Source organism: Colius striatus, chromosome 20 (assembly GCF_028858725.1).
Source record: "Colius striatus isolate bColStr4 chromosome 20, bColStr4.1.hap1, whole genome shotgun sequence".
NCBI lineage: Eukaryota > Metazoa > Chordata > Aves > Coliiformes > Coliidae > Colius > Colius striatus.
This window is the reverse complement of record NC_084778.1, coordinates 2344725-2357832: the sequence shown is the minus strand read 5'-3', so window position 1 is coordinate 2357832 and position 13108 is coordinate 2344725. Positions and strand designations below refer to the sequence as shown.

Genomic DNA, 13108 nt, shown 5'->3' with positions numbered 1-13108 from the left:
TCTGGTTTACCCAGTCCTCCTGCAAGATGTCCAAGGTCTAACTTCATTCTAAACTCAGAAAGATGAAAGAGACAGTAACAGTGACATGAGTAAGAGGGAAGGAGGAAGACAGAGGGAACAGGAACCAATTACCCACGGAGTGTCCTCTCCCATCTGGAGTGACAAGCAGAATGCAGAAAGCAGCAGATATTAGTCAGGCATGAAGTGCTGCTGAACTGATTCCCCAGGGCTGGCAGCTCTATTTAACTAATTCCACTCATCTCATGGGTGGGCAGCCACTCCTGGAGGAAGGACAACTTGAATCTGCCTTACATGAGGGCAGGAAACAACCCTGCAGAGGAGAGGACCGTGGTAATACAGCTGTCAGCCCTACTCAGGGCTATGAAGGTGGATCAGGGCTGCTCCTTGATGGCCAAGGGCAACTTGTAGCACTGATCCTGAGCCCAAACTAGCCTCTTGAGGAGCACAAAGCCTCTGTCCAGGATGATGGGCTGCCTGCTTCAGGACACGAGCAGGGAATGAATGGGAAACCTTGGCCACCAAAAGCAACAAAGTTCTGCAAACAAGAGTTAACTTTATTCCCTCCAAAACCAACAACAGCACTCAAGCAGCCACATGAATTTAAAGAAGAGGCTGGGCTCCAGCCTGCAGAACAAAGCAGCACCAGTACCTCTACCCAAACTGCATCAGCATCTGTACTTTGTGCTCGTTGGCTCGGGCGGCGTTGCGGATGCTCTGCAGTTGAAGAGCATTTGGCCTGTAATTTCAGCTCTGTGTGAGCAGTTATGCTGACTTATGAAGTGCAGTAGTGCTGGAGTTACTGCATTAGGAGGCTTTATTTGCATCTTAACTGCAGATTGTAATGAAGTGACTCTGCTGAAGCGTTCATGTGATCCAGAGGGGTTACAATCGCTTCTGCAACATGACGTGAGGCGTTTGGAGCTCCAAAACATCACAGGGAAGGTGGAGTCTGAGACAGAAGCTGCAACAACCACTGCTCAGCAACCACTTTGCCTTGTGTCCTCAGCACAGCCAGGGCTTTCAGAGCAGCCATGCATTTCATGGAGCCATAATTCATGGCTTAACAGACAATTGCTGCTTCCTCTCTCCCTCGCACTCCAAACCAAGAGTTAAACACCACAGGCCAAGGAGCTAGATGAGAGCATGGACTCAGCAACAGCAGAAGGAACACAAGGCATTCCCCTAACAAGGATCAGGGAACAGGGCTGACTGGAGTGCTGAGAGCATAGTTACTAGCAGGCCACTTGATCTGGGCTGATCCTGTTAGAGACATCTTAACTGCAGGACAGATCATGCACAGCCTGCCTCTCCTGACCCCCAAGGGCTGTAGGTATCCCACTGCAGACTCTGCTGGGGCTCACACAGAGGTGTTTTCAATACCTGGCTTGCTGCCTATTTTATGTGCCTGTTTTCATAACACCAAGCCAGGCTTGCAAAGCAGGAGGGCTACTGTCCAAACCAAGGACTGCTGTGTCAAAGGTGGTGGAGGACAGGTCATGCTGCCAACACCACAGCCACCACTTTCAGTGATGCCTCCTGCCAGCGCTTTGCCTTCCTCAATTATTTCCACCAAATGAAACCAAAACAAACCATTTTCATTTCCTAAAGCACAAAAAGCAGCTCTGCAAAGCTCTACAAAGCTCTACCAGTCCTATTGCTGTTACAGCAATAAGAGCCTTAAATCAGACATGAATGAGACTCACTAGAAGAGCTCCTTTTCCATCTCAGCACTGCTCCAGCAATGCCAACGTGCCCTTTGTCAGAAATCCTAACAGCTGCCCTTTGTAGCTCCAACCAGATGAAAGGGGACACTCACTGCCTTGTCAGAGGCTGGAGAAGCAGCACATCCACTGCATAAGTGGATGGATGTTGGGGCTGACCTAGAACAGACACACTCACACTGCACTTCCAGGAAAAGGTAAACGAAGTAACCTTCCCAAGATTACACACAGCAAGTCACTGGCAGAGTCAGGAGTGGAACCTGGCACCCAGGGCAGACCCAGGGTTGCTTTTGGGCTTCTGAGGCTTCCTGCTCTGATATGATGTAATGTACAAGTTGTTTTGCTTTCTTCTTTAATAAAACCTTGGTGAACCTCTAATCAACCTCAACAAGCCAGGGTCTTGTCCACTAAGGCCAGACTTTGAACTCTCCACTTGCAAGCAGACAGGGAGGGGGTGACACCACAGCCCTGCTCACCAGCCTTCAGGAGCAGCAGGCACTCAGCTCTGCTGGAGCACGTGTTTCTTCCCAGGCTGCCAAGCCCACAGGCACAGAAGAGGATGAGACAGGGTTCAAGTCTCAGCCTTCTATCATGCTTCAGAGCAAGCAAAGTGGTGGGACACAGCCCTGAACCGTGCAGGAGACCCCTGATGTGACTCCCCTTTATCCAACCTGATTCCATAGAGGGGCACAGCTCCACCTGGAACAGCCCAAACCAGTCCAGCTGTGACAGCAAGCCATGGATATCCAGTGTTTATCAAACAGCTCTTCAATTTGGGACACAAATCAGTCTGACTAGCTGCCAACCTTGCATCAATAATATTCTTGTAGATGAGTGGACAGAGTATTAAAGAGCCTTACATCACAGACTCATTTCAGCCTCCAAGCCCACTAATTGACTGCATGAGCAGCCCAAGTGACTGCCAGCCCCAGCTCCAGTGACTTTTGATCCCTGGTGATGGATGAACAGCTCAGTCCTTCTCCAGGGAGACACTGAGACACATCTCACCTCCTCAGCACATACAGAAGTCAGGCAGTTTGGGGCTGTTTTCAGCACTGTAAAAGTGTGGCTTGTCATTAGCCTGAGATCCCAATGCCCATCCCCTTGGTTAGCCATGCAGCCTAGAGACACTGCCCAGACCACTTGGGGTTAACTCAGCTTGACCCTTGTTAAACACATGCCCACAATAATAAACATGGACATTGATCACACTCACTCACATGCTCATTAGGCTTCTTAGGGAAGGAAAAGCCAGAGAAATACAGAGATTTACCAGGAAAAGATTCTCTTACACATACAAGGGATCAGGAGAAGACAGGACATTTGATGCAACAGCACTTCAGTGAAAAGCATTCCAGGGGAAAAACCTCCCATCACCATTCAGATCCTGGTTCCTTTTAGTTCTCACCCCATCTAGCAACTCAGCTAAGACAGTGCTGGCCCAGGCAGCTACTCCCTGTCCAGACATGATCACTTTGTTAGGTCCTGCTCCACAACCCCATGGATTTACTTCAGGCTTGAGATAGAACATTAAGTGAAAGCTTAATACCGTATCAAGTAACAGCTCTCCTGCCAAAGCAGGTCACTAAATTAATCCTGTCAATGCTAATTGGGTGACAACTCTCTTCTCAAAGCCAAGTTTTAGTTCTCCTGCTGTACCCATTTATTCACCTTTGACACTAATGAGAAACCAAGTGTTACTGGGAGCAGCCTGGAAGACAGTATGGGCAGAGGAATGGAACCCCTCACGGTTCTGAGCTGCCCCAGCACCATTTGTGGAATACCTTGACACAATCAGAAATCCCAGTCTGTTAGCTGCACTCCTTGCAATGCAGGGCAAAGGCTGCACAGGTCACAGCTCTGGGCTCACTGCCCCAGCAACTCCAGCTTGAACCATTTCCCTAACCCCCTGTTTCCTCAGTGTAAAAGCAGTCACTCTGCCAAATAAGCAAGCTGCTGTTTAGCTGGCACAGAGGCTAAAGCACATCTGACCTCCATGCACACCAATGCCATTAAGGGCTAGGTTGTTTCCAGTTCATTAGCTCATGAAGCACTGGAGCTGGAAATGTGTTTAATGTCTGCTTTAATAAGATTATGACAGCTTAAAAAAAAGGAGTCTTTGACAAATAAGGATTTGTTACATTGGGGTTTATCCAGCTGCCTCCTACCTCTGTTATTCAGAGCTTGACTCAGAACTGAAGTGTACCTAAAGCAGGCACACAGATAACCCAGCCCAGCCCATTACCAGCCAGATCTCAAACCAAAAGCAAGACAAACCCGCTGCAGCTCTAATAAACACCCAGCTACATTCACTAGAATGGTCTTACTCAGGTTACACACTGCAAAAACATACCTAGTCTGCTTCTTAGGCAAGTCAGCAGGGCATTAGGGATCTGTGTGCTGTGTTCCACCCCATGGGAACAATCCCCAAGCTGACAGTTACCTTCATCACTTCTCAATGGCTGGCTGCCACCAGTGCAAGCCCACAGCACTGAGCTCCTCTCTACTGTTGCAGTCTCCTTGCTAAGCAATTCCCTCACTGCAGCTCATGCCCAGCTCACATCCCAGAGCAGAACCAATGTGTGATTACTCATCCTCTGGAGCCTGACCCTGTTAGCACTGGAATACCTTCTCATGAGCAGCTGAGGCATACAGAGGGCTACACAGAGTGCTTCCCTCTTGACCCAACTGCAATTAACATGCCATTGATATTAAACCATGACACACTGTGGAGAATATACAAATGAGATGACACAGGGCTACAACCTGCAGCCCTGAGAGCTTTGCACTCAAATTCAGTTGGGTTGGGAAGCAGGTGGAACAAATGCCTCCTTGAAAGCAAGCCTGAATCAATTACAAAGCAATGGAACACTTTACACCCTTCAGACAACTTCTTGGTTTTCTTCTGCAGATGGAAAAAGAATGGAACAAACATATCCACTGACCATGGGGATTCTACAGCATGCAGCAACATTTGTAGCATAGCAGGAAAAACATGTTGAGATGTGGTACAATAGCACTGGTTAAATCCTCTTGGAGTTTTAGGACTGAGCACTGGGAGCTCAGTGATCCAAGCAGTACAAGCACAAATGATCAAGGCTTTGCAGAGATAAGCACAGCTCCAATTATTTTACATCAGCTGAAAGTAAAGAGGATGCTTCTTACCAAGCTGTCCAGCCCTCCTCCCAGGAGGTCCACAGCACCCATCTGCATGGAGGACACTTGAGGAACATTCACTGGGGGTCCCAGGTCCAGGTTAAGAAGGTCACCCAGAAGGTCACCCTGTGATGGAATGACCTGTGGCTGCTCGAGGTTTGTGGTGGTGGTTGTGCCCACTGGGCTGTCACCTGCATCAGTGCTATGGGCAGGAGGAACAAAAAGAAAGGAGAAATATTAGTCACCTTTGGTCTTCAGCTTCAGATCCCAGAACTGGGAAACACAGCAAGAGGTGGCTCACAAGCAGAAGCCAGTTCTACTGGCCAGCACCAAGCTCCACGACTCTTTACTAACTAAACACACCAATCTAAACCAGATTCCTCCCTTCTATCACCAATTTCCCTTTCTCTGACTTAGCAGGCATGCTAATCACTAGTCTAAAAATGCTCATTATACAGCTTCCAAAATTCCTCCTCATATGCAGTCTGGCCACCTTTAACATTCACTTGCCACTGCACTTCATAACAAGGAGAGGAAAGGAAGAGCAAGAGTGACTCGCTCCTGGAGATCTCATTACAATGCATTTATTCTTTACATCCACAGTCACTAATATTTGAGGTAATGTAAAATCTATTTTGTATCCTGTTGCCAGCACTGCCAGAATGATTTCTAGCTCACATCAGTGCAGATGCACTGGCAGGTAATTGCACACAATTGCCTTGGGAATTAGAGGCCTGAAAAGGTGTTTGACACTGGGGCCCTTCTGTAACGACTGCAACTCCTGATTCTGAGTAGCCACACTTGTCTTATCCTCACTCAGTTACTGAGGGAAAAGCTTTAGCAACAGAGTATAAGCTGCTCCCAACTTCAGTGCCAAGAGGAAGAGACACAGCAGAATGAACGAGTTACCAGGCAGCCACAGAAAGGGTTGAAAGCTTCTTTGCATTAAAAGATTTAGACCCCCAACAGCACTAATATTACTTGTCCTTTCTGCACCTGCCTTCAGCAGGGAGGCTTCTGAGTATGCTGAACAGCTAACTAAAGCATTTTTGAAGAGCAAGTGGTTACTGTGATCCACTCCCACCCCCAACCTGAGAAGGGGGAACAGCAGGGATGAGCAGAGGCACACTACAAGCCGGTGGTGCACACACTTGGTTCATCCCCAGTATATAATCCTTTTAACACTACACCTCTTCAACACTTACTCATCCTTCTTCTGATGGAGATAAAGCAATCCCTTCAAGGTCTTGTGTAACTGCAGCTGCCCCAAAGCCCAAGAAGGTATTAGGGAAGGACAAAGCTAAGTTGGTTTGTATCAAGACACCAAACCACCAAGCCCTCTGCTTTCCATATAGAACCATCCTGGTTGAAGCCATTTGAACAACTAACATTGCATTCTCTTTGAAAGAACAAGATATGTAGGCTCTAAAGGGCAAAAAGCCTCAATATAAGCTTTCTCCATTATAGTCTTGGGCAGTGGCTAGCAGCTGGGTTTGCCTGTGTGAGTTGGAGTTCCAGCAGTTCCCAGATGTTGGGTGTCACACAGGATTCACATGGCAGCAAGGACTCCTGACCAAGTCTAATCAGACTTCTCCTTTCCCATGAGTCCTGCAAATATCTCCCCAAACTTCCCAGTTGCATTACAGCTGAGCAGGGGTGGTGGGAGCCACCACACAAGAATACAGTGCCAAGCAAAGAGACTTCTCCCCCTCCTTACGGATTCATTTACAACTCTATGACACTTGGGCTCACAGAAGAGGCAGGAACATCTCACCATCTGTGAGCTGTGCAATGGGTCTTCCCATCAGCTGAGAGGAACCTGTCCTACATTGCTTGGAATGAAAACAAAGTGAATCAAAATGAAAGGTAGTGTGTTCTGACAACTGTAACTCCTCTTAGGTTTATACCCAGGAAAGTACCACTCATCTAGTTAATTCTGTTCATCTACTCAAGGCAACTCTATCCTCACTCTCTTCAGCCACATTCACTGTGGAAATCCAGCTTCCAGCTCTGTCCCATTGTGCAATCTGAAGGAAAACCCCAGTCTCTAGTAGATGGGTCAGTCACTACAATGGTCATTACCAGAGAGCAGAAGTAATGAAGCGAACTCCAGACAGCTACCTGAGGAGGTTTGTCTTTCACTGGACACCCTGAACTTGCCTTAAGCTGGCATATTTTCACATCTCTTTTCATGCATGTTCAGCACTGGGAAGAGACAAACTAATTTCTTAGTCATCAACAAAATCACACTGGATGCACAAATTCAGGCTCCTCACAACCATGCTCCTGCAGAGCTGCTCACTGTAATTTTCATGGCTGAAAGTGCCAATTTGGCATGCTGTGACACAGTACAAGGAGGCCCTGCATCAGCTTCTAAGGTTTGACTGTCCTTTTGCTAACAGTTAATCAGAAAACCATGCTAATGGGGTCTTTTTATGAGGTGAGTTCACATCAGAGAAGCCTGATGGGCCATTAAGGAACACCATTAATCTCTTTAATTTACCAAAGGGGCTGGAGCACTGTGTCAGCATTCAGTGTGTTCTGCTGAGCATTCCTCACCTTTCCCCAGCACTGGCTTCCTCAGCTTGCAGATGGAAGCCTGAAGGTTCTGAAGTAATGGCTAATTTAGTAGTAAACAGCACCAGGGCAAAGTACAACAGTGCTACAGCCAGGAAAGATTTGAGGTCAGCAGACTGAGCATGAGCTACAAGAGTCAAGCCATGTCCAAGGCAGATGCAAGAAGCCAGTAAAAAGACCACTCCTTGCAAAAGCTGGACTCCTTGAGCTGTCTAAAACTCCCTAAAACATGTAGTGACCTGATACAACAGAAACAGGAAGGCTGGTAAGTCCAAAGACCAACATCAGCTCGTTTTGCTATTGAGGCAAATGTCTGGTAAGGAGAGGGAGCTGTGGAAAGCAGCCACTGCTTTTGTTCTCTGACTGGTAGACTTTGGGTCAATGCAGCCAGACTTGATTTCATAGTCAGGGAGAAAACAACTTGGCTTCCCAAAGCTAGTCATTACAGAAATAGCTTTAGTTGCTAAGAATAGCAGAGGAGCAGTGTCAGAAAATAGAAAAGGAGCAGCATGGCACACTGCTTTATCAGTGCAACAGCAAAAAATAGCACTCCAAATGTCACTTTGGGAATATTATTAAGAGGTAAGCCTGGATACTCTGCCTCCTGCTGTAAAGCACACTTACATTTGTAATTAAACCCATTAGTGCAAATGGCTGTGCTTACCTGAATGAGGAACCATGGGAACAGGCTCATGAGCAACATTGCCACAGCCCAGGGCTACTGCACTGCCTCTCTTGTAGATCTAACCCACTTCCAGCACTGTGATCACAGGGAAGCATTAAAGCTTCAGAAATGAGCCAAATCACCCCCCTGACTCCAAAAGGTTAGACAGAACCATATCAGTCTAGTCTTCTTTTAAAAGCCCAAATGGTTTCCACTGATGGGGCTTAGATGGCTTTTACATGCCCTTTGCTTTACAGGTACTGAGAGATAAAGGTAGTTTTCAGTCCTTTCCCAGTTCTGTTCCAACAGCAAGGGACCCCAGCACTTGCCTCTTCCAGGAAACAGGTATTGTTCTACACAAGTGAGGTTTGCAAAGCTCAAAAAGCTTAAAGACAATAATCCAAGGAGTGTATCCTTGCAAAAGATGCCTGTTTGGACCACAGTCATCCTCCTGGAAGTATGCCCTTGCACCACTTACCCAAAGCTTCTGCTTTTGGATTCAAACTCATGCCAGGGAGGGCTTAACTCTAGTGCCCTCTCAAAAACATCCCAGCTACTCACAGAAGGGCTTTGATACATCCTCTGTCTTCTGCCCCAGAACTCAGAAACTACACAGGACTACATTCCACAAGGAAACAGCCCATTTAACGACCTGCAAAGCTCTGCACAAATCAATGAAGAACTCTCACTAGAGAATTAGAAAAGATCCTTCCATTTTGGGGACTGTTTGCTAGAAAGAAACAACCAATCCTGCCCATTATCACCACAGCTGCCTCAGCTTACCTTCCATGGTGAATGGGCAAGTGTTTGCGGTGGATCCCGTGGCTCCCCTCCACGAAAGCATTGGGTGGTTTGTGGTACACAGAGGCCAGAGACCCAATATGGCAGATGAGCTCATCTAGCAGAGTGGGTTCAATCAGATCAGTCTCCTCAGAAATGAGAGGTTTTTCTGAGAGCACCACCTCTTTGGCAGTCACTGGATCCGTGGAAAGAAGGCGCCAGTAGATGTAGCCACGATCCCGCAGGTCTGGGTTGTCAGAATCCTGAGACAAAACAACACCCCAGTGTCAGCTCTGAAGTGGACTCATGCCTGTAATCTCTTGGATTTTCCTAGAAGTGATTCTGTTGGATTAAGAAAAAACCCAAGCATGCAACAGTCTCCCATTTCAGAATGATGGTCTGAACTTGTTACTTCCTTGTTGTGGTGAACATCCCAAACCTCAAACTAAGAACCACCTCACTCATGCCTGGCTTCCTGCTCAGCTGCCAGGAAGCAAAAAGCCCAGGATTTACATCCCCACAGCTGCCCCAACCCACAGAGCTATCAACTGCTTTCCAAACCCTCCTGCCACTTGCCATAAGAGTGTGTTATCAGGAGAACTCCAGGGGGTTGTAGATGGGAGACAAGAACGTGAGATGACTGTCACACAGAAGAGCAGCCTTGCAGTGCTGCATATTGTAACAGGCTGATCCAAGTTTCCTGGAAGTACATGACTTACCCAAGGGCACTTCTGGACAAAAAGATGCTACATAGCTAGAGGACAGATCTTAATAAGCCATATTCTTCATACCAAATGAGATCTTATTTATCCTGCCTTTTAGTTTTCTAATGAAGTATGGAAAGATGCTAATGATACACAGCCAGGATACCTCATCAGTTCTCCAGCTGTCAATAACACTCGTTTCACTGCAGATACTTCTGTCTCTGAATGAAGTGCTAATTACTTTCCTCCTTTTCTAACAGCTCTGCCCAGAGCAGCACAGTGACTGGCACTAGTTTGCAGCTCATGTTCTAGGGGGAGGGAGGTGGTGTGGTTTCATGTTGTAGAGCACCATGTTTGAATTGTTCATGGAAGCAAGAGCTGGGATTTTGAATCCCCACATCACCAGAGTAACAGGACAAATGTTTCTGAGGGTTTTTTCTGCCTGTAAAATTCTGGTAACATATTGTATACCTCACTAGCCTTCCCCTTGGCATTTCTGTTCCTCTTCTCTCCTCCTCTCATTCATGCTGCTGCTGACCTGCTAGAACTTGTCTGCTTTCTGTCTCAAGACATTCTCAGGCACACAGCAAAATCTCTCAGTGACGACACCGAGCATGTGAAGCTCATTCTGCTCATAAGGACGTAGATACAACGGCTGGCTCAACTGAGAGATTTCTCTGCAGGGCTGTTTTTCAGTTTGATGGTGGAGATGTGGATTCTTTACACCCTTCACCCTTAACAGTTCCTCCAAGACTCTCCACATCCTGCCTGCAGCAGGCAGTTCAAGACCATGTGGGGCTTCTGCAAGGGCAGACATGAATCTCCTCGCAGGCACGTCCTCATTTCAGATCCACTGGTTATTTGGCTGTGAGAAGAAACAGACTCGAAACTTCAGTAAATCTACTGGAACAAGAGGTTCAGATCTTCCCTTTGCACACTTCTCCCAATGCTCTGCTTTCCAGGGTCTGCATGCACACCTGTGGTGCATACCAATGAACCCATGCCAGCTTACTTACCCACCCATGACAGACAGACAGCAGGCACTGAGGTGTAGAGGCCCTGTGACATCCATTAGGTTGTGAGCTTGCCAGGGACCTTGCTCCCTGCTACACATCTGTGTCCCTCCCATCCCCAGCTGCTTCAGAGCTATTTTTACCAGTGCTGGCTGGATTAAGCTGGCTCCTGCTACAATCACACCTGCAGTTAGCTGTGCAGATATACCCTAAGAGATGCTCAAAGGGCAACAATATCTAAGCTGGGGAAAGAAACACAGGTGTAATTACTCTCCCACTCAAGTGAAAAACAGTATCTCTACCTAGAAATCAGACCTTGAAGCACAAGGCTTTTTAGTGTTTCACAGCCAGTTATCCTACATTGACTTATTATTCATACAAAATGCAAGAAGCCAGACTGAATCAACATTTGTGACAAGCAGAGAAGAACCAGATGCCTGTTACACTCCTGGGGTGCCATTAAGTGTTTTCTGACTCAGCATTGCTGGGTTTAACACTTAGTACCTTTCTTCTGTTGACTTAAACAAATGGTACAGCACGCCCTTGGCCCAACTCTCTCTAGAGAAGAGCTGAGAGCCTGCCCAATAAGCAAGAAAATAGGCCACAGGTTGTCACTGACCAATGCCACACTCTCCCAAAGGGATGAATAGAAGTTTTAAGCCTAGAGCTGACTTTTCACAGCAGAGAGGAGCAAAGAGCCCACTGATGACTGACTCCAGGCTTTCTGCTCTGAAACAATCACAGCCCCTTCTGAACAGCTGGGAGACCATTTTCATCACTTGACACAGCAGGTCTGGAAAGGAGCTGCTCATTTTGGACTATGCCATCACACATTTACCCCATTCCTTACAGCCTGTGAGTGCAGGAAGATCAGCTGAGGTCTTACTACTCTTGCCTCCAGGACATCTCCTGTCCTTCAGAACTACAGCTCTGCCAGCTCAAGGCCAACCCTGCCTGCAGTGATCTGAGCTCACAACTCAGCACCTCATGCATAATGAATTCAGGATCTTAACCCACTGTTACAGCCTCCAGCAAAGCTGCCACGTTGGTTGACAGCATCCAAGTATGAAGGAAAAAACCCCAAATCCCAGTTCTTTCTTTGTCATAGCCCTGCTTGAGTTTTGCAGTTCCCAGAACAAAAGTCTTTGCCAGGCCCCTTCCCCCTCTCACAGCTCCAGATGTTTTAACTGCAAGCCACCTTCAAGGAGAAAGCATTTCACTTTCTTCATAACTCCACTCTGTCCCTAACCTTTCATTTGGTGGGGGAACAGGGGAGGAGTTAAGCTGAAGCAAGACAGAAGCAATGCCAGATGGCATGGTAACAGGCACAGAGCAGCTCTTAAATAGAGTCTCTTAGGGAAAGAGGAGAACACACTTGAATCCTATGTACTGCAAAGGTGACTGGCCTGGCAGCTGGGAGACACCACACAGCAGGCCACTGCAGTGCCTGGAGGGCTCTGCTTTGGGTATCTTGGCTTACCTGAGTGGCCAGGCTGAGGACCTGCTGAACCAGCTCCTGTGTCTCAGAAGGCTTTTTTAAGAACAGCTTCACTATGGCAGTCAGTAGAGTGAGCTGCACCTAAGGGAAAGGGACACAGTGGAGGTTAGGAAATCCTTTACTGATAGGAAACTCAGGTCCTATGGTTTGTAACAGCATTACATCCTTCTTTGCTAGTGAAATCCATTCAGTGGGACTCAGTCCTGAGAGTGGTGCAAAACACTCTGGTGGACAAGTCCCTGATCAGCTCACTGATGTCCATGGCAGGATTTCATGCACCTCACCACTATTCTTCTGAATGTTCTGGCCCCCGGTAGGGCTGTTCCTCAGGAAGGATGCAACATCTAGAAACCCCCTCTGTTCCATCATTCCAAGAGAAGAGATACAGAGCAAGTCTACAGACTCATGAGTTATATTTCAGCCAAATGTTGAAGTTTGCAATGAGAGGTATTTTCTGAGCACTGCAAAAGCATCTACCACCCATCACACACATGCACTGCACCAAACCCTGCAGATAAGATACACAACACAATTTTACCTGAGTGCTCTCATCATGGAAGCCCTCCAGAAAACTCTCCAACAGTTCATCTGCGTTGTCAATTCTCTCTGCATATTCACCCACTATCCAGATCATGGCAGCTCTGGCATCTGGTTCATCCAGGGAATCCAGGTTCTCACACAGAGTGGCAATGATGCTCTCATACCTGATTTGGGAAGAGGACAGGTGGATTACTGGGGTGAATTCGACTTGTGTTGCTCCATGTCTGCCCACAGCATTCTGCAGAGAATCCTGCACTGAATGACAATGTCTTGTATTTCCACACAACAAACAGCATTTTCACTCAACTACTGAAGATATTCCTGGCCTTTTTCCTTTTGTCCAAGCTGAGCACCTCACAGGGTCCTCAGGAGCTCTGCAGTTTCATTAACCAGCAAGACCACTCAGGCATGGAATTCAAAGACAAAGCTGCCTC

General features: G+C 47.3%; 1 protein-coding gene across 15 annotated transcripts in view; it reads right to left on the bottom strand.

Moving 5' to 3' along the window:
• Positions 1–13108, bottom strand: part of AP2B1 (adaptor related protein complex 2 subunit beta 1) — a 77869-nt gene that overhangs the window by 34311 nt on the left and 30450 nt on the right. For all 15 annotated transcript variants that reach the window (XR_009820090.1, XR_009820089.1, XR_009820094.1 and 12 more), the window contains exons 11-14: positions 12673–12838; positions 12117–12215; positions 8923–9182; positions 4908–5100 (exon numbers count right to left, since the gene is read on the bottom strand). Coding sequence is in view for 9 of the 15 variants with exons in the window: in XM_062012013.1 (XP_061867997.1) it covers positions 4908–5100; positions 8923–9182; positions 12117–12215; positions 12673–12838 (718 nt within the window). In the remaining 6 variants the exon portion in view is untranslated. The remainder of the gene's footprint in view (positions 1–4907; positions 5101–8922; positions 9183–12116; positions 12216–12672; positions 12839–13108) is intronic.